We start from the raw sequence: 21353 nt of genomic DNA, 5'->3' as shown, positions 1-21353 counted from the left end.
TAGTGTATTTATTGATACTGTAAGTTTCCATCGTCTGTTTGCAGGCTGAACCACCTGAAATGGCAGCAGCCGCAGCTGCAGACTTCTGTTTACTGTATTAATATTGAGCAATTCAGCTTTCTCTTGTAATATCATGACTTTGCTTCTTGGGAGCGATTCCAGCATCGCTAGTGGCACCTCGTATGGGTCCTCTGGTGTTATTCAAGGTTTATGGTGTTGCACTAAACATGAAGAAAAATATTCAAGCACCAAGAGAGATCACTTCTCCTGTGGTACGCAATTTACTGAGGAGAAACCACTCGCACAGGCTGGCGTTTGCAGTGGATACTTGCATCCCTTGCGCTCACTGCAGTAACAACAGGAGGTGGCTGTGAACTTATTACAGTCGTATGTGCTGCAGTTAATTTTATACAGTTATGAGTTAATACTGTATCTTCACATTTGTTTACATTTCTCTTGACTGAGAATGGTGCCATGTAGGGTGGCTAAGTTTTGATAAATTTTACCTTTTAATAATAGATATGTATATATTTTATGGTAGTAAATGATAAAAATAGGCCAGGTGCAGTGGCTCACACCTGTAATCCCAGCACTTTGGGAGGCCAAGGCAGGAGGATTGAGGCCAGGAGTTTGAGCCCAGCCCAGGCAACATAGTGCAACCCCCATCTCTGCAAAAATATTTTTAAAATTATCCAGCCATGGTGGAACATACCTGTAGTCCTAGCTACTCAGGGAACTGAGGCAGGAGGGTAACTTGAGCCCAGGAATTCGAGGCTGCAGTGAGCTATGATTGTACCACTGCATTCATTCCAGCCTAGGAGACAAGAGTAAGACCCTGTCCCTTAAAAAAAAAAAGGAGACGAATGTCAACATCTGTTTTGTGCATTCATGCCATACCTAAAGTTACTTAATTTCTTCAGTATTTCTAGGTTATATGGTTCATCTGCAAGTTTTTTCAAATTGTCAAAAATCTCCAAAAAATTTCCCAATATATTGAATGAAAAAAAATCTGTGTATAAGTGGACCCAAGCAATTCAAACCCGTGTTGTTCAAGGATCAACTTAGAGGAACACATACACATTTTAGGGGTACATGCCCAGCGAGGTTGGAGGCAGCTGGGCTGGAAGAGCAGCTTGCCTGCCGCGAGAGCTTCCTCTGACCCTCCACCGCGAGCCATCCACTCAGCGTGTGTCCTTAGCCCAGTGCTGGGGATTCAGAGATGGCCACAGACTGGCAGACTTCATACCTGCTGTAGCCATTATAGTGGTCACCTGTGGCTGGATGTGTGTCTTTAAGGCTGGCAAGTTTGCCCTGAGTGACACTTTCCTGCCGTCACCTGATCCAAAAATGTTTGTGGGTGTGGCCTGCCGACCTCTGATGACAGTTGAAGCAGGAGTGTCAACACCAAGAACCCCCTGGCTGGGGTGGGGGCTCCTCTCTAGGTGCTGTTAGTTACCAGTGCCTGGGTCCAACATCAGAGCACACAATACATTCGAAAAAAAATTCGGCCTGACTCAGGAGAGGTTCTAAGTGCTGGGGGCCCAGCAGTGATCCAAACAGATGGTAGAGGAACAATAAATGAACAAGTAGATGGTATTTCAGATGGTGCTAATTCGTATAGAAAAAGGCCAGGAAGGGGCTGGGAAGCGCAGTTGTAAATAAAGAGGTCAGGGAAGGCCTCCTGGGAAGGCCTGAGGGAATGGAAGCAACTTAGGTAGATGAGCTAGAGCAAGAGCTTTCCAGACTGAGGGGACGGCAAACATTCGGAGATGGGAAAGTGCCCAGAGTGTTGGAGGAACGGGAAGAGCCAGTGTGGTTGGAAGGAGGCGGGCGAGGGCCTGGGAGAGGGAGCACTACTGCCTGTCTCTTCCACCTGGTCCCGGTAGCCGTCCGACCTAGCCCTTGGGGGATGCAAGGGTTTAGGAACCACCACCATCACCTGAAGGAGGCGGCAGGACCTGCTGATGGTTCAGGAGGGGTCACATGTGCATAACTAAGGAACTGATGTGGGTTTAAACCTTAAAGAGAGTCCTTAGATTGGATAGTGGTGCAAGAAGATTGGAAAGGCCCGTGGGCAGATGAAACTATCTGGGATTTGAGGTTTGCCTTTCTTTTTCCCTAATTATAAAAGAGTATAATTCAAGGTTTCATTTAACAGCCACTTCTTACACGCCAGCATGTACACTGGAGTACAATAAAACCATTCTCTTTAGACATAGGTTCGTAGCTGTAAATTGACCATTCAGCCAAAATTTTTCCAAGGGACTTTCAGATAGAACTTCCTTACGTTGCAATAAAACTTTACAAACAAACACACACAGACAATACAGAGAATCCCCCAACGTAAAATACCACGGCTGACCAAACGGGAACCACAAAACAAGAACTGAATTGTAATCCAAAGGGGACAAACCGAGAACCAAATTCTCTCAGAGGAAAGAACCAACATCTCCCAATCCCCCGGGAACCAGGTACATCACACCTAGTACCACAAATCCAATGGGGCAGGGTCTGAAACACTCCCCCCATGGGTGGAAACAGGGTCTTGGCGTCCCAGAGAACTTTACTTACAAATGGCTGTGGCACCTGAACATTTCCCAAATCCATTTCCTTCCCCTCAACTTAGGTTGGTTGGAGCTGTGTCCATTCAGGGAGAAAGAGACGGGACTTCCCGGAGCTAAACAGGCCCCGGCACCTGCTGGGAGAATCCTTTTCTTACCCGAACAGGGGATGCTCCTGCCCATGGCTTGACCTGGAGCTACTCCCTGCCTCCTGCAGCAGTCTCAGGGTGCCATTCTACCGGGAAGCTAATGGGCCCACCCAGGGACACCAAATCTGTTCCTGAAAGTTTGGCACTTGTCCCTGAGACTGCATCAGAAGAACAAGGACAAGTGGTTTGAGGAGAAGGAAAGAGGAGTTTATTAATTTGCTGGCAAATGAGGAGGTTGGCAGACTCCTGTCTCAAAGTACCAATGTCCTTTCTTCTTTTTGACAACAGGAAATGATTATTAAATACTTGAGCAAAGAAGTGCTGTGACAAACAGTACAAGAGATTAGGCTTTTGGGAAACTTAATCTGCTAGGACTCAAAAAATCATTTAGAGCAGAGCATGAAGGTAGAGGCGGGAGACCCAGGATGGCGGGCGAGGACTAGGCTAGGTTGTGCCCAGGAAAGGGAAGTGGCACACTCGGAGGCAGCTCCGGGAAGACTGGCAGATGCAGATTTGGAGTTGAATCCATGAAGCGGGCACAGGACCATGTGGTAAGAATTGGAGGGGTAGAGGCCGGGCGCAGTGGCTCACGCCTGTAATCCCAGCGCTCTGGGAGACTGAGGCGGAAGGATTGCTTTAGGCCAGAAGTTCAAGACCAGCCTAAGCAAGAGCGAGATCCCATCTCTACTAAAAAAATAAAAAAGAAAAGAAACAAACAAACAAACCAAAGAATTGGAGGGGCAGGATGTGTTCTGCCTGAGACCTGAGGAGGCGGGGAGAGGCGAGGGTCCAGGGCCTGCGGTGAGGCTACTGGATTGGTGTTGGAGGATCACCACAGGGCGCTTGGGGCCCGTGTGGATTGCAGAAGCAATCCTCCAATTGGATCTCTAGGGGTTACTTTTTAAGTATGTGTTCCGGGAAAGTAACAGGAATGTTGCTTCATTTCCTCCTACATCAGGGTAACAAATCTTTATGCATTTGAAGAGCAGGAAGTCCCCAGTCTGAATTCAAGCAAAAGTTGCTTATTCAGGATGGGAACCAAAAATACTCTGTTGTACCTCAAATTCAAACCCACCAAACAACAAACAGGAGCGATGCCTTCTCATTAAGACATATTTCAGTATTTGGCTTCATTTTTGAGGTCTCTTAAAAGTCGGGCATCCCACTTGGTGAAAACACCACAGATTTGGGGAAGTTCCTTTCCAGACCACAAACCTTTGTGACAATGAGGGGCAATCAGATCAGACTGACCAACGTTCACTGCTCATGGGTCTGGGGAAGGAGGCAAGCGTGGGCCGCTCTCAGCTCACGCTTGCTGAATCTCACCACAGTATACGACCGGCCTTTTCCTCATTGAAGTTGATTCTCGTTTTGCCCCAGTTATAAGTCATTGGTTATTCACATGCCAGGCACCGATCTAAGAGTTCAAAGTTCCAGCCCGAGAGAGTGCAGACCCTAGGAAGTGTGGCCACGCGGGGGCTCCCTCAAGGCCTGTTCTCCTTGTCCCCAGACAGTGCCCGCCCAGCTGGAGGCGGAGCGGCTGAAGCGCCCCTGAACCCAAGGAGGCCCTAGGGGCTCCCTCGCTGCCTCCTTGCCGTCCATCCCTGGGCTGGAGGCAGGGGCTGGCCCCCCTCCCGCCGCAACCCTCTGCCCATCCCACTGAATAGCCCCAGTGTCCCAGGAGCCAGTTTCCCGCCCCCATAAAAGACCTCAGAGTATCACTGGTAGTGGGTCCCAGAAGTCGTGGGACACTCCTTGGGCACCAGTCCTGGGGATGTTTATTCTCTGGGCAGAGGGTGAGAAAGGAAAGAAAGATGTCGCAATCCACTTCATCCACTTTAGATGCGTCATCTAAAAAGGGGGAGGGAAAGGGGGAAAGGAGGGACACCCTGACATGCCTGCCGGCTCTGTCAGGGCTGACTCAGGCCTTGAGCTGAACTCCCCACCTGCTGGCAGTAGCCCAGACGGGGCAGCCCAGCCCAGTGCCCGGCCTCCCGCCCCTCACTTCACTTGATAACAAACCAGGAACTGAAACGGAGTGGGGATGCCGGCTGGGAGGCGGAGATGACTCACTGCCGAGAGGGACTGCTGGCGCTGAGCGGGCCAGCAGAGAGGCAGACGGAAGCGGAGGGCACAGGCCGGCAGGTGAGAGCTGGGACAAGCTGCAGGGTGGCAAAGGGAGGGGGCCTCCCTGTCCCCAGGCGGCACGGCAGGACCAGGGGCCCTGGGACCCGTGGGCAGGGGAAGCCAGGTGGGGTGGCAAGAGGCCAGCTTCCTCTGTGGCCAGGTGGTGTTGGAGATAAAGGGCAGGGCGGAAGGTGCAGGCTGGCTGGGAGTGGCCGAGGACATCTGGAGGCTTGCTTTGCCCGAGCGTGAGGTCCCCCATGCCCCTCTCTCCAGCATCTGAGGGTCCCTGAGGAGCATGGCTGGCAATCGAGCGGCCGTGGCCATGGACTGTGAGATGGTGGGGCTGGGGCCCCACCGGGAGAGCGGCCTGGCTCGCTGCAGCATCGTGAACTTCTACGGTGAAGTGCTCTACGACAAGTTCATCCGGCCCGAGGGGGACATCACAGATTACAGAACCCGGGTCAGCGGGGTCACCCCTCAGCACATGGCAGGGGCCACACCATTTGCTGTGGCCAGGCAAGAGGTGAGTAAAGGCCCGTGTGCCAGCCAGGCCAAGGGGGCTGCAGAAAACCCCCTTCCACTTCCCGGCTCCTTCCCCCAGTGCCTTTCTGTGACCTGTGACCTAACCATGTGAGAGTCCCCAAGCTGCTTTGCCACTTTGGGGAGAAACCCCTGGGTGTCTCCATCACTCCCCTAAGGCTTCCCACCGTCAGAGAACCGTAGGCTCACATCATCTGGGAGTCACCTTCAGGGTATCTGAGCCAGCTTGCTGGTCTTATAATGGGGAAGCTGAGTCCCACCTGATGCTCCCACATAGTGACTTGGGTCTACACTCCCTGTTCTTCCCTGTACTCCAGGCTGCCCCTGGTGAGTGCGGTGGGGAAATAGCTCATTGTGATGCCTTCTCCAGGTCTAACTTTCTGTTTCTCTAAATCGGTAAATGGAAAGCAAAACTTAAAGGTGACATCAGGTTTAGTCACTTCTGGGAAGTCTCAGAAGGGCCAGCAAACTCATCAGTTTCTCGGCTAATGGGGCTTGGGGAAGTCCAGGAAGAACACAGGTTCCTCTCAGCTGCACACACACAATGCGTGCCAGGCTCCAGGTGCTGGAGATAAAATCACAACAATAGCTACGATTTACTGAGCTCTGGCTACGCCCCGGACGCTCTCCTAAGCATTGGCTGTCTCCGAGCTCGTTCAATCCTTACCAACAGCCCTGCCAGCTGGGTTCTCAGGGGCTGTTAACTCAGAGTTAAGAGCAGCTAAGTTACCTTGGGCAAGTTACTCCACCTCTCTGTGCCCAGTTTCCCCATCCATGAAGGAAAACAGGGGTAGTAGTGGCAGCAATTTCACAGGGTTATTGTAGGACTGAGTAAGTGCCTTGAGAGAGTGCCTAAATAAGTCCTCAAAAAATGTTAGCTATTATGATCGTTTACCTCATTATCCCGTATTACAGATGAGGAAACTGAGGCTCGCTCGAACTAAGTGTATTGGTTTCTTAGGGCTGCCATAACAAAGCACCACAAACTGGGTGACCTAAACTGTAGGTATTTATTGTCTGACAGTTCTAGAGACGAGAAGTCTGAAATACAGGCGTTGGCAGGGGTAGTTCCCTCTGAGGGCTCCATGCCTCTCTCTCAGCTTCTGGGGGTTGCTGGCAATCTCTGCGGTTCCTTGGCTTGTGGACGCATCACCCTGATCCCCGCTTTCAAGTTCCCACAGTGTTCTCCTGTGTGTGTCTCTATCCAAACTTCCTCTTTTTAAAAGGACACCAGTCACAGGATTAGGAGCCCACCCTGCTCCAGTGTGACCTCATCTAGCTTAACTATTTATATCTGCAACGACCCTATTTCCAAATGTCACATTCTGGGGTACTAGGGGTTAGCATTTTAACATTTGAACTTGGCAAGAGGTGAGGGGCACAGTTTAACCCCTAACACCGAGGAACTTGCGCAGTGCAGATAGCAGGCACGTGCAAGGGCTGGTCAGGAATCGGAACCCAGGCTTACAGCCCCTAGAGCTGTGTGTGCAGTAGGGTCACTGCTAGGCACGTGCTGCTAGCGGGCACCTGGAGGGCGGCTGCTCTCAACTGAGATGTGCTGTTAAGTGTAAAATCCGCACTGGATTTGGTAGACCTGTATTTTAATAGGAACCATAAAATGCCTCAACAATTTTTTATATTGATTACATGTTGAAATGATAATATTTTAGATATATTAGGTTAAATAAAACATTAAAATTAATTTCACCTGCTTTTTACCTTTTTAAATATGGCTATTGGGTAATTTAGAATTATATCTGTGGCTCACTCACATTGTATTTCTATTGGACAGTGCTGTTCTAGAAGTGCAGGTCGAGGGTCACTTATCTGAAAGTGGACCAGAAGTGTTTTCAATTTTGAATTTGTTCAGATTTTGGAATATTTGCATTATACTTACTGGTCGAGCATCCCAAATCTGAAAATCCAAAACTGGAAATGTTCCAATGAGCATTTCCTTTGAGTATCATGTCGGCATTCAGAACATTTCAGATTTTAGAGCATTTCCAATTTTGGATTTTTGGATTTGGAATGCTCAACATATATTAAAAATATACTGGGAGAACCCTAGGGAGGGGCACAGTATATCCTGATGGTTCCGGAAAGACTCCATGAGGCTGGTGGTATTTGAAAGGGGTGGGGAGAGTCTGTGTAGGCAATTAAGCAGGCCATAGGGAGCCACCGAAGATTCTTGAGCAAGGGCATGGCAGGATAAAAACCAGTTTCAAGAAAGCTAGAATAGGGGTACTGCGGAGGAGAGAGAGGGGTGAGAAGAGAGATGACAATAGGGAGAAGAGTCAGAGGCCCTAGGCAACAGTAAAGGGCCTGAGTGGTCGGTCACCAGCAGAGGACTGGAAAGAAGAAAATGTTAGGAAGGAGGAGACCAAAGGAGAGTCACCAAGAAGGGGAGGGCAACATAAAGAAGAGGTGAAGAGGTGGGGTCCGTGACGGTGCTGAGAGGAGGCCCAGGGATAGTGTGAGGAGCTCCCCACCCTCAGATCCCCACCAAGCAGTCAGGGTGGACAGTATTGACACGGGAAGTGACTCCCGATGTTGGCAGCCAGAAGTTCAAGTGGGTCCTTGGCTTCGTGCAGGAAAGAATTTAGGAGCCAGTCAATGGTATAAAGTGAAAGTGAGATTTATCCAGCAACTACAGAAAGTCTACTGCACAGACAGACAGAGGCAAGTTCTCGCTGCAGAAGAGACCGGCCCCCTGGTTTCTGTGGCCTTTCTATTTAAGCTATGGCCTAATTAACAAGGGGAGGAATATTCATGAAGGGGCGGTGTTTTCTTGGAATGCAAGTGACACCCTCTATTCCTCCACCATCTTGGCTCTAACCAATTTGATTGGAACGGGCCCTGCCTCCATCCTGTTTTGATCAGGGCAATTTGAAACTTTGTTTTGAGACTTCCTGACCCCGGTAATGCTGCAGCGATGCCCCATGCAATGCCCGCAGCAATGCCTGCAGCAATGCCCGAAAGCAATGCCAAGCAGTACCCAAAGCGCTACCTGCCAGTTCCTGTCTCAGTATGTCCCTAGCTTTCCTCCATTGTCCCTAGCTTTCCTCCTTGTCCCCAGCTCCCTCCTCATCACAAAGACGGAAAGGGGTAGAAGAGCCCAGAGCAGGGGACGAGGAGGCAGTAGAGAAGCGCTTCTCTCGCACCCTGGACATCCAGGCCCGGGAAGCTGCAACTCTCTGGACGAGCTTGAGCACCGGTCTGGGAGCCAGAACACCTCGGTCTTCATGCAGACTTGGTGTGGAACAGCTTTTGTTTCTCAGTTAAAGTTTCCGCCAAACCCAGTGCCTCAAGTGCACAACATAAGGCCCCATCCCGGGTGGGCACTTGGTAGCCCCTGAGGGAAGGATGGAGGAGTCTGAAGACCAGGCAAGTCTGGGAAGCACATCCAGGTTTCCCTGCTCCTGCACCATCACCTCCGCTGGTTTGTGTGGCCTTCAGCAAGTTACGGAGACTTTCTGAGGCTCAGTTTCCTCATCGTAAAAGGAGAGTGGTAACGCCTCCTGCCTGGTCTCCAGTGGGTTGGGAGCAGTGGCATGGGCTGTGGCCCTAAGTGCAGCGCCTGGTTCACATCTAGTGTTCGCTAATTGTGCCCGCCCGGGGACGGAAGGGCAGAAACCTGGCGTGCACATCGCAGTCCCCTCTCCAACTTCCCTTGAGCACTGCTGTGATCTCAGGTGCCGGCCCTCATTTTCTGCCTGCTGCCCCTGGGAGGCTTGCTGCCAGTCTCTCCCACCCTGCTGCCAGGGAAACTCCCAGGCCTGGCTCAGGCTGTAGCCACCTTGCCCCCTTCAAACACCTCCCGTGGCTGCCCATGGCCTAAGGACCCCATCCCAGCAGCCAGACTCTCCAAACCGCTGTCTACCCACCTGCCTTTCCTGCTTTCTGTCATGGCTCAGCCACTGCAGCCCTGTGCTTCAGCCAAACCCTACTCTCCCCAGTCCCCCATCCCCGCCCCGAGAAAGGCCTTGGTTCTGGCAGCCCCAGGCCAGAGGAGTCCTTTAGGATACCCCTGCCCCACCGGACCCAGTCTCTGGCCCTCCTTGCTGTTGCCCACGCACTCCTAGCTTGTCCATCCACACGCGGTCTGCCTAGTCCACAGCTCCTGCCATAGCTTTACCTGCCCCCAGGCCAGAGGCTGTACTTTGCACATAGAAGGTGATTTGAGAATGTTTGTGGGATTGAAGTTGAACTGGTTTTCATAAAATGCAAAAGAGTTCGGGCAGCTGCGTGGAGTAAAATTGCCTCTGCCCCTGTGCTGGCCTTTGCCATGGCGATGCGATACACACAGCCCTGGGGCGGGGAGCAAGCGCACTGCCCTTAGACTCGGCCCCTCCCAGCTTTGCCACCTGAATGCTCTGTGTCCTCTGGCTTGTTTCTCAACCTCTCTGTGCTCCCCTCAGTAGGATCCTCTGTAACACAGGGCTGATAAAATAGCGCAGCTGTATCTACATCTGGCACGGTGTCCCACTGCCTTTACTCCCTGCCACAGCCCTGGGAGGCAGTGAACTAGACCAGCACTTCCATTTCATAGGTGGGGAAACCGAGGTACAAGGCCGAGTGAACTGCCCTGGGCCAGCGGGGAGCAGAGACCCAGATTCTGGCTGCAGAGCTGGAGCTGTGATGTGCAGACCCTGTGCTCAGTGTGTGTAAATGCCACACGTCCGGTATGTGCAAGGACGGTGGCATGGCCTGTGAGTGGACATGTGGTACAAGGTAACGGCCATCATTTGTTTCCGTGAACAAGGACCCTGTGGGTCAAGTTGCCGGAGGCCCCTGAGGTGGCTCGATCCCACTTCATCATCCACAGTGTTTTATTATAGTCCCCAAGAGACAGCAGGCTCATGGGCCCAAAATGTGCAGGGGGCCCCCAAAGGACAGAGAGCTCACAGCCCTCTCTGAGGCCCCACAGGGCCAGGTGACACTCACAGGTGAGTCTAGGGCTTGCCAGGCCTTGCTTTCACGCAGATGTTTTTCAAAGCCCCTCCCCTCCCTGTCTCTCCTTCCCCAGGTGAGCAATGAGTGGGCCCAGCCAGCCAAGGGCAGTAACCCGCCCAAGGCAGTGGGGAAGGCCGTGGGGGGTCACTGAGCCCCCTGAGTCCACCAGCGAGTGCTGGGGCTGCAGGGCACTGAGACGGAGTGGGCCCCCACCCCCTTTCTCTCTTGTCTATTTTTTATAACATGATGACATTACTTTTAGGACATAAAGTAATTGCCTCTGATGTCCTGACACCTCTGTGTCTGACCATTACCTAAAGCAGTGGTTCTCAACGCGGTGGGATTTTGCTCCTCCTGGCACATTGAGCAACATCAGGAGACATTTGTGGTTGTCACAGTGTGGGGACTGTGGTGCTACCGGTATCTAGCGGGTAGGGGCCAGGGATGCTGCTAAACATCCCACAATGCACAGCACGCACAGCGCAGCTGCCTCCCCGGCCACGCACACAAAGAAGTCTGCGGGCCCAGGTGTGAACAGTGCCGAAGCCGAGGAACCCTACTGCATGGAGGGTCCCACAGATCAGACTGTTGGCGCAGGAGGGAATCCATGTGCTGGGGGCTGGGGTCCAGAGATGGGTAGCAACTTGCCCAAGGACACACAGGAAGCTGTGATACAAATCGGTGCACAGATTTAGGGCTCCCACCTGGTCGGTTAATGCTCTTCTTTTTTTAATTGAACAGTAATTTTTAATAGCTTGGAACCCACTTTTGTGAGTTAATGCTCTTTTAATGTCAACTCAGCATGATGAGTGGCATCTACTCCATGAAGCACTGTGATTCAGGGGGGAGACACAGGCGGGGGGCGGGGGGCACAGTAGCTTGTGAGCAGGGAGTGATTGCAGCTGTAGCCAGCACAGCAGGCCTCGCATGACCGGAGTGTCCTGTTGGGGCCCTGCCACCTGGCAGTGCTCCCTGGGACCCGGCCAGATGAAGGAGGAAGGCTTCATCATCCAGATTTGCCCCAGGGTAGGGCCCTTGTGGGAACCAGGCACAAGCCCGAGGCAGGGGCACCTGGAGAGCTTGGCAGGGGACAAGAGCAAAGAGGGGGCTGGGACCACTCCAGAAAATGACAGTAAGGGACTTGGCCCTCTGTGAGGACAACATCCTTCAGGTCCCCTTACAGCCACTGCTCCTGGCAGCCAAGAATGAATGAATGGATACATGAATTAACGCAGGACAGATGGGCCAATAGTGGGAGCAGCAGGCTCTGAGCTGTTCAGGGGGCTTCGGTATAGAGATTTCCGTGGGAGCAGCAGGCTCTGAGCTGTTCAGGGGGCTTCGGTATAGAGATTTCCAAACATGTCAGACAGGAAGGATCCCCTGGAACATTTGCTAACGCCCCTCCCTGGAGATTTCGATCAGAAGGTGGGGAGTAGGGGCTGACCCTCCTGAACTTTTGGGTCAGGCACATCTGAGAAATACTTGGAAACAGAGTGGAAGCTCAGGACGGAGTACGCAGGCGGAGAGCGCACCTGGCCTGTCACTCCCCTGCTTGGGACCTGGGTACACACCGCTCTGCACGCCCTCTGTGGCTTGGTCAGAGGGTACGACAGTCCCCGCCTTGCAGGGCTACGTTCCTGGTTCCGGAACTCCTCACTGAGTGCCATCATGGACCTGGCAGTGCTCTCTGCCCCTCGGTTCTCAGTGGGTGGCAATAATGACGTCTGTCACAACAATGACAAGGTCCGGTGGAACCAGACACTGCCTGGTGGCTTTCAACTCACCAGCTGTGTGACCTGGGCGAGCCCTCACCTCCCTGATCCTCGGCTCCCTCCTCTGTAAAATGGAACTGAGGACAATCTTGTCCAGGAGCCCACACGGAGCTGGAGCCAGGCCGCTGAGAGGAGGGAGGTGTGTCCTCCCCCCCAGCCGGCCCCAGGTCTTTCCGGGAATCTGAGAGTCTCCGTCCCCGTGTTTGACAGCGGCAACGTCTGACACACCTGCCTAGTGACACTGACTCAAGGTAGGGCAGGTGGCCGGCAGGTGGCACAGCCCTGAGGCCCGGCCTGCTCCTCCCTCCACCCCTCCTGGGCCCCAGCGTTCCCCACTGCGCCCCCCGCAGCCCTGCCTCGGAAAGTGGGTGGAGCCCTGGCTGCTAATGGGCCCCTCAGGCCTCACCAGTCCAGGCCCTCACCTTGCAGATGGGAAAGCTGAGGCCCAGAGAGGGTCTTTGGCATCCCTGAGGACACACAGCAAGTCCCAGCGGGCTCTCCCTGTCCAGTGCCCGCACTTTTGTCCTGAAGAGCTGTTGGCCTCCCTCTAAGTAGACTGCTGTCTTCTCTCCTTTCCTCCTCTTCCTCCCTCTGCTTGTCTTGCCCCTCTTATTTTATTTGTCCTCTCATGATGAGTCCTGAGTGCCCAATGTGCCCCCCTCCCCCGCCACCAGGGACTGTTGGGCTCAGGAAGTGAGGAATTTCCCAGGAATCCACATGACGATGACTTGGCCCTCTTACGTCTGGGAGCAGCTGTGGCTGCCTGTGGGACAGCAGACCAGCTCCTCAGGGCCCTGTGTGAACTGGGCCTGGGCCAAACTCCAGACGGGAAAGCAGGCACATTGCTGAGAAGCGCAGGGGATGCTAGCGAGCACAGGCACGTGACCGCAGCCACCCAGCACCCCCCGCGCCCTCTCTCCCCACACACCAGCACGTCTCCTCCACGCACACGGCTCCCCCGAGCGTGCGCCTGTGTCGTCATCTCTTAAAGCCTCCCTGTGACGCCCCGGCCCGGCCGGCAGCATTGCATCGCCTGCAGAAATGCAGAATCCCAGGCCCCGCCCCGGACCTCCTGAATCCGAATCTGTTTCACGGACACTCCCCAGGTGGCTGGGGAGCACACGCAGGTGTGGGCCGTGCTGGCGCAGTTCTGGAGCGGCACGCTCTGGCTGGCACGCTCTCCCCCGTCCCGTGTTGAGGACGGGCTCTGTCCAGAGAAGGCCTCCGACAAAACCACGTGGACGGCGGAGTAGGTCGGTGGGCAGACCCTGCTTCCAACACTGTGACCCGGGACAAGTCACCCCACCTCTCTGAGCCTTGGTTTCCCGTGGTCACGAGACAAGAATGTGTAAACGGACCACATGATGTCCCAGGAGGCCACTCGCCATCTAGAAGGAGAAGCAGGCTGCGGGGAGGGTGTGAGGCATCCAGAAAGCTCCATCCCAGGTCTCAGATGAAGGTCAGGGACGCGTAAAGGGAAAGAGATGAGGGCGTCGGAGAGCTGTCGAAAGTGGGCCCTACACAGCTGTGAGCTGCCCCTTCAGCCCGGGCCTGGTGCAGCTCAGCCCGATGCTGTTTTCAGGTCCCCTTCCCGTCCCCTGCAACACAGCCGAGTACAAGAAAGCTGCCTGGCCCGTGTGGCCACAGCATAGGAGGCTGTGCATGTGCAAGAGGAGGGCAGAGGGGATGCCGGGCTGGGGCACTCTCGGGTTTGTCCCCCTGCAGCTCGGCTCCTGGGCTGCTGGAGGCCTGGAGTGGCCTGCTCTGCCGGCTCAGTGTGGTGGTGACAAGCAGGCCCTGGAGCCAGCCTGCTGGCTGTGTGACCGCCCAGTTATCTGATGGTGCCTAGCAAATCACCCCAAAACTTAATGGTTAAGACAATGTCGATATTTTGCTCATGTACCTATAATTTGGGCAGGTGCTTGGCGGGTGGGGACAGCTCATCAGCGGAGGCATCTTGCAGGCTGGGGGCTGGACTTGTCAAAAGGTCTCTCACCCGCGGGGCTGGTGCTGGCATTCCTCAGGCACATCTCTGTCCTGTGTGGCCTCTCTTCCTGGTCTCTTCAGCATGGTGGCTTCGGGGTGGCTGGACTTCTTACATGTCAGCTCAAGGCTCTGGGGACTCTGATCCCAGAGAGAAGCCAGAGGTCACCAGAGCTGGCCCATATGCAAGGGAAGGGGAATTAGATTCCATCTCTTTTGAGAATAGTTAGGGAATTTGCTAACTTGGTTAAAATTATCAGAGCGACCTTGGGCACATTACTTCACTTGTCTGGGCTTCAGATTTTTCCATTTATAAAATTCAGTTAAATGCAACCCTCCCTACTAGCTGCATTAGTTTGTTTTTGTTTTGTTTTTTTGAGACAGGGTCTTGCCCCAGCTAGAGTGCAGTGACAGCATCACAGCTCACTGCAACCTCAAACTCCTGGGCTCAAGCGATCCTCCTGCCTTAGCCTCCCGAGTAGCTGGGAATACAGGTGCCACAATGCCAGCTAATTTTTCTATTTTTAGTAGAGATGGGGACTTGCTCTTGCTCAGGCTGGTCTTGAAATCCTGGCTTTAAGTCATCCTCCTGCCTCGGCCTCCCAAAGTGCTAGGATTACAGGTGTGAGCCACCATACCCAGCCATGTGTTAGTTTTCTGTGGCTGCTGTAACAAAGCCATCAACTCAGTGGTAAAACAACACAAATGTATTATCTTACACTTTTGCAGTTTAGAAGTCCAACACGGGTCTCACTGGGCTACAGTCAGGGTGTCAGCAGGGCTGGGTCCCTTCTGGAGGCTCTAGGGGGGTCCACTCTCTTATCCTTTCCAGCCTCCAGAGGCCGTGGCCCAGATACCTTGACTCTTGGCCCCTTCTCCCACCTTCAAAGCCAGCTACGGCATGTCCAGACCTTCTCACATGGGATCCCTCTGCCCTCCACAAACAGGGACCCTTGTGATTATGTCGTGTCCACCTGAATAATCCAGGAAATCTCCCTACTTTAAGGTCCTCTGATTAGCAATCTAAATTCCACCTGCAACTTTAATTCCTCTTTGCCATGTGACATATTCGCAGGTCCTGGGCATGAGGGCATAGCCATCTTTGGGAGGTCATTATTCTGCCTGTCACAGTACGGTTGTTGAGAAGATTAAACAACTTAATATATGCGACATATTTTGATGCATGCTTGGCACGTGGGAAGTGTTCAGTGTGTACTGGCCACTGCTACTGCACATCTGGGCCTTAGGCACAGACTGACACTATCGTGAGGAGGGACATGGTCCAATCTCCTCTTCTCATAGATGATATGATTGAAGCACAGAGAGGGATGATAATTTGCCGAAGGTCACACAGCAAGTCAAGCAGGGGCTGCTCCCTGCCAACCCCATGACTGTACTAAGTTGCCCCAGACCCACCCAGGGCCCCTGGCTGATACGGACGGGGGTGCCCGTGTCTTCCTGGGCAGATCCTGCAGCTCCTGAAAGGCAAGCTGGTGGTGGGTCATGACCTGAAGCATGACTTCAGGGCGCTGAAAGAGGACATGAGCGGCTACGTCATCTACGACACGTCCACCGACAGGCTGCTGTGTCACGAGGCCCGACTGGACTACTGCAGGCGCGTCTCCCTGCGGGTGCTGAGCGAGCGCCTCCTGCACAGGAACATCCAGGTGAGGCCCCCTCCTCCTCCTCCCAGTGGGAGCACACCGGGCGGCAGTCTGCCTCACACACTGCTCCTGGGCCCTGCCCTGGGGGCTGGCGATCCCCCCAGGACTCTGAAAACCCTCGGTGGCTCTCGTGCAAACAGTTGGTTCAAAGACTCTGCTCCCTCTACTTCCGAGAGGCCGTGTGCCTGTGAGAGAGGGAGGGTGTGTTTGCTTGGCTGTCCCCAGATTGCAAGCAGTTTATCTGAGAGGTGACCCCAGGAAGCGCTGGAGTGAGGATGGGCACAGGAAGGGAAAACACCCAGTTAAGGTTTGGTTTGTTGTTGACATCAGCCAGTCACCCTGCAGATAATGAAGCTTGGTCCTGCTGCAGAACTCTGGGAAACGGTGTAGAGCACGCACCTATTTGTACCCGCCTCCGGCAGCCTCTGGCTGACGCAGCTCCTGGGGGGAAGCAGGCTCCAGCAAAGCCACCAGGGAAAGCATGCACGTGTAGCGGATGTAAGCACCTGCTCTGGGTCAGAATGGGCAAGGTGCTGGGGACACGGGGGTGAGCAGGACTTGTCCTTGTCCTTGAGGAACTCTTAGTTGGATGGGAGGTGGCCCGTAACCAGGTCATTGGCACACATGGTGGGGAATGTCCGACGGAGGGAAGGGCAGTGCCCTTGCTCTGGGAGCAGGGAGGAAGGGGGGGGCGCTGGCAGGGCAGGAGTCCAGATCTGAACAGAGTCTGAAGGTGAGTCTTAGCCAAGGAGAGGGGGACGGGGTGGGGATCGCGTCGCTGGGGGAGGGACTCAGGACCATGGAGCCCCCCCTCGCCAGCAGGAACTGTGTCGGGAGCAGGGAACAGGCCTGAGTCTGGGCCTCTCTGTTAGCCGCCAGGCACACAGGGACCAGTCTGGGCTTTCCCTGGAGCCCTTGTCACTCTGTGGCTATCAGCCTCAGGCCTTGAGCCTGACACAGGCCCCTCCCCAGGCTGTGTCCCTGGGCTCGCTAAGCCTGGTTGTTCCAGGGGCGCAGCGCCCACCCACCAGCTCCTGCCTGCACTGATGCGCCTAGAAACCCGCACCCAAGCACCCCCCCAGTGTGGACAGTGGTGCGGCTGATCACCTGTGCCCACCAGGACACAAGGAGCTAACGTGGGGGGATCGTCACAGAGGGGCAGTGGTGTTACCTCCCCTCAAGGGAAAGAATGGCAGTCCTGTGGGTTCTCCATCCCAAGCTGGGGGCACAGGGGACTGGGCCACACAGGAAAGGAAGGGCCCTCCCTGTATCAGCCTCTGGGAGGGTGCTGGGCATTTGACATCTCTCATTGCATCCTCTGGGGCAGATGCGCTCAGGCCCATTTTACAGAAGAGTAAACAGAGGACCAGAGATGGAAAGTGGCTTGCCCAGGGTCACAGAGCTCGTAAGCAGGGGAGCTGGAATTTAAACCTGGGTCATTCTGATTCCAAATCCAGGGCCCTCCACCTCCCCGTGCTGGTGAGCAGAGGATGCTCGTGGCATTTCGTCTCTGTCCTTGGCGTCCTTCCCCACAGAGCACAGTGGTAGAGCATGGGACCTCTCTGTGCCTTGGTTTCCTCATCTGTCAGTCAAGGGGAGTGATGGGGCACTGTGCCCGGGGCCTCCCTGCTACCCACCTGCTTATTAACAACATGGAGTAAAGCCTCCCTGAGCTGGGCTGCATCACCAGGTATCCCCAGCACCCGCTCTGGGGGTCTGGGAAAGGAGCCTTGCGGGGGAAGGGAGGCCTTTCTCGACAGAGGAACACCGTGAAAACACGGTTGGGTCAACAGCCTGCTGACCCCATGCTGGGTCCTGGCTAGAGTGCCGGGGCCGGGCAGGGGATATGAAGGTGCCAACAGTGGGAATTTGCCTGGCATGGAGGGCTCCGTGAGGCCTAAATCCCAGCTCCACACCTTGCCGGCTTGTGTGTGAGCTTCAGTGTCACTGTCAGTAAAATGGGGGAATAGTCGTATCCAGCTTGGAGGTTTAACGCAATAACATGAGCCTAGGGCTTGGCATAGAAGGAGGCGGCAAATGGCAGTCGCTTCTCCTTTGAGTGGACTGAGTGGCCCTTGACTCCCATCACCACCCCCATAAAGTCCAGCCTCCCCACCACGGCATTCAAGGCCTCCGCTGATGGGTCCCGGCCCACCACCCCCTCCCAACACCATCTCTCAGGCTCCCCCTCTCGGAGCTCTTATTCGAGCTGCACACGCGCTCCCGCGTCCCACACGGCCTGCGGCATTTGGTCTCCACTTACTTACATCCCTGCCTTCTCCGAGCAGCCTTCCCCACGTCCCCAGCCGGGCTCCCTCCTCCGCGTCCTGGTAGCCGCGCTGCGTGTCTGACGGCGAGTCTGCAGCCTTCGATCCCCCCACCAGGCTGCAGGCACCTTGAGGGCACAGCCTGGGTCTCCAGATGCTGGGTTTTGTGCCTGGGCTTGGTGCCTCTGGCCCCGGGGCTGAGGGGGTGCAGCCAGGCCGGCTGCAGCCACCTGCTGAGTCTCCCAAGCCCAGGGGGTCAGAGGCCGGAGCGAGACTCACCCACGGACCCACCTGGGGCCCCTAGAAATCGGGGTGTGAGCAGGGGGAGCCCTGGTTACTGGGGCTGTGGATTCGGCCCCGCCCCAAGTCCCCACCCCGTGCCTGCGCCCGCAGAACAGCCGGCTGGGACACAGCTCCGTGGAGGACGCGCGGGCGACGATGGAGCTCTACCGCCTGTCGCAGCGGCTTCGCTCCCGCTGACGCCGGCCGCGGACGCACCGGACCCGAGCGCCGGCCGGCCCCTGCCCAAGACTAGCGGTGTCATCTCTTCAGGACAACTCCTTTGTTTTGGAAAATGTATCTTTCGTAGTAAAATGGCTCTATATTTTGTCTACTCCATCACTGGATTTTCTTATCTTTTCCCTTCTTCTCTCGGAGCCGGTTAGCGGTGGACGGGACCCCACTGCGTGACGCTGACGGGGAATGAAGTCAGGCCAGGGGCTGGGCATGACCGTCTCCTTCACACCTTGAGTCCTGCGGGTCCAGGATTGAGTTTGGGGTAATTAATAACCGCCCCCTCCGCCTCCCTGCTCCTGTGGCGTTTTTGCCCGGGGGGCGGCATTATTTCCTGCGTGCGCCCTGCTCAGGGGCCCACCGTCTCCGCTCGAGATCGGTGCCGCAGCGCTTGTGAGCTTCAAGCAACGGCACAGGAAATCCGTCCTCCCATTTGTAAAATGAGGAAGCAAAGGTAGTAAACCCTGGAGTCAGAGAGAACTAGGTCGGAATCCTGGCTTTTCCGTTTAGTAGCCGTGTAACGGGGGCAAGTTACGTAACCTCTCATCTTCTCCATCTGGGAAATGGGGAACCGTAACGACTTGTGGGGTACTTGGGAGATGCTGCGTGCAAAGCCCCTGCACCATGACTGTCCTACAGAAGCACCCAGCAAGTGTCAATAACTGCTATTCCCTGGACCTCCTGCAGATCTAGAGGACCCCAGCGAGGGCTGCTGCACTCGGCTCCGGGGGCTCGTCTCACTGAGGGAGGGGCGGAGGGTGTCCCTGCTGCTTAGAAGCGACTGCATAGTTGTTATTTTAACCTGGGTCCCACTTCAGATCCACTAGAGGAGAATCACTAGGGTGGGGCCCAGGCATCTGTTCATTTCTTAACTTCCACGGGGTGATTCTGATCCTAGGATATTTGAATCACCTGAGGTGCTTTCTCAACAATCCCGGTGTCTGAGCACAGCGCTCTCACACCACAGCGAACACCAGCATCACCTGGAGTTTCTGATTGGGCCAGTCTGGGGCGAGCTTGAGAACGTGTCTTTCTAACAAGTTCCCGGTGGATGCAGATGCTGCTGGTCCGGGGACCACGCCTTGAGAGGCACTGCCTAAGCATCAGCGGAGTACAATGTGCAGCCACAGGGGAGCGCCGGCCCCAAGGCTGAGCGCAGGTCCAGCCTGTCCCCTTGCCATCTCCCTTGGCTGCCTGCTCATGCAGAGGGAGGTCTGCAGCCCTGGGTCCCAAATAGCCCCACTGCACAGAGGAGGGACTCGAGCTAAGGCTAGGAACCCAAGGGATTCAGGTGCAGACCTGCCTGACCCCAAACTCAAGTTGTTTTTTCTCAGCTGCTTTACAATGGCAATGCCTCCCACCTGCGTCGCTGGCCTCTGGGAACCTGGCGGGCTCCCTCCCACATCTGGAAAGGCGAGGAGGCGCAGCTTGCTCTCTCAGGGTTCTCTCCTGCCCTGTCCCCGAGTTTCAGGGTAGTGACCCAGCCCTCTGCTGTTTGATGGTTTCCTAAAAACCTTCAAAGCTGCTGAGTGCGTCGGTCTTGTCTGGCTGTGGCTGGCCACCAGGTGGTGCCCTTGGGCCATCCAGAGAACACTCTGGGGTGAGGTGTGAGGGGCAGCGTGTTCCAACATGCCTAGGGAGCTGCTCCCTGGACCCTCTGGGCTGTCCACACTCAGCCACAGAAGCCGAGGCTTAGAGAGGGGCTGGGACGGGATGCAGCCTGGTCTGAGAGGTGACCCAGGGCTCCCCGACTCTCAGCCCAAGGTTCAGCTTCCTTGAAAGGAGGGACAAACCAGGATCCCCAGAGGCTGAGCATTTTCAAAGGAAATCTCTAACCCAGCTTCCTGCTTCAGGCTGTGATGCTTGGAAGCCGCACGGGGAGGGGAAACCTGGGAGGCGCCCACCCCTCCTCCTAGGCAGTGCAGAGGGAGGGTCAGGACCCCCGAGGGCAGCAGGTGCCTTGGGCTCCGGCCCCACTGTGCGTCCCTGCCCCCTGTGCAGCCAGTTTTTCGGTTGAGTGTCAAGGGCTCTAGAAAGAACACCAGCTTTAGAGTCAGGCCGACCAGGGCTGCGGACCTGCCTGGAGTCACACCCATCGTCCCCATCCATCACGAGGGATTTGCTGCCATGCGGTGCTGACGGGAGGGCTGAGGTCTTGTTGGTGGGGTGCCCAGCACCAGGCTGGGGGGTGGCGGGACTGTTAAATAGCATCCGCCACTCCCGATGCTAATAAGGATGGGGCTGCCTGCAAACGTGGGCTTGTTCCCAGGGGGCTTTTGATGTTGGGGAAGGGAAGATGGTGTTTACTGGCTGCCTGTGACTAGTTCTGTGTTCAGTGTGACACATAATCTCATACAGTCCCCCACAACCCTGCATGGGGGTTATTAATGTCCCATCTTGCCGATAAGGGAAACAAGCCTGGCTCCCGAACCCAAGCTCCGCCACTCCCGGCAGACCCCTCTTGGTGGCCTGGCGCAGCACCGCCAGAGCCGCTGTCACTGGGTGGCTAGGCTCACGCCTGGGCAACTTCTGCTTCAGCCTCCTCATCTGTAAAATGGGAATATCTGTCCCAACTCCCAGAGCTGTCCTAGAAACAAATGGGGCCCGGGAAGTAACACCACTTGGAGATCGGCCCTGGCCTCTGCCAGCATCAGGTGCAATTTCGGTGCCTGGGGACGCCCTGGCCTCCCCGCTCTGCCCTGGGCTCTGGAGAATGCAAGGCAGGGCCAGCCGGCACGCGGGCGGGAGGCAGGGCTGGGCTTCTTTGCGCTGTCTTGCCTTTGGTCCCTTCGTCCCAGACCCTTTAGCGTCCCCAGGTCACTGT

General features: G+C 55.3%; 1 protein-coding gene across 1 annotated transcript; it reads left to right on the top strand.

The window, feature by feature from the left end:
• Positions 1 to 4585: 4585 nt before the first annotated feature.
• On the top strand, positions 4586 to 18634 carry ISG20 (interferon stimulated exonuclease gene 20). Its single transcript, XM_045561737.1, has 4 exons — positions 4586 to 4855; positions 5111 to 5360; positions 15552 to 15752; positions 18410 to 18634. The coding sequence occupies exons 2-4, from the start codon at positions 5133 to 5135 to the stop codon at positions 18494 to 18496; spliced, it is 516 nt and encodes a 171-aa protein (XP_045417693.1). The 5' UTR covers positions 4586 to 4855; positions 5111 to 5132; the 3' UTR covers positions 18497 to 18634.
• The last annotated feature ends 2719 nt before the right edge of the window (positions 18635 to 21353 follow it).

This window comes from Lemur catta, chromosome 9 (genome assembly GCF_020740605.2).
Source record: "Lemur catta isolate mLemCat1 chromosome 9, mLemCat1.pri, whole genome shotgun sequence".
In the NCBI taxonomy this organism is placed as follows: domain Eukaryota; kingdom Metazoa; phylum Chordata; class Mammalia; order Primates; family Lemuridae; genus Lemur; species Lemur catta.
Note: the sequence above shows the minus strand (reverse complement) of the source record. Positions and strands in the feature narration are given on the sequence as shown.

Coding starts and splice junctions, on each gene's coding strand:
- ISG20 (XM_045561737.1), top strand. CDS start 5,133: ATGGCTGGCAATCGAGCGGCCGTGGCCATGGACTGTGAGATGGTGGGG. Junction 5,361..15,551: donor TTGCTGTGGCCAGGCAAGAG/GTGAGTAAAGGC, acceptor CTTCCTGGGCAG/ATCCTGCAGCTCCTGAAAGG. Junction 15,753..18,409: donor TCCTGCACAGGAACATCCAG/GTGAGGCCCCCT, acceptor CTGCGCCCGCAG/AACAGCCGGCTGGGACACAG.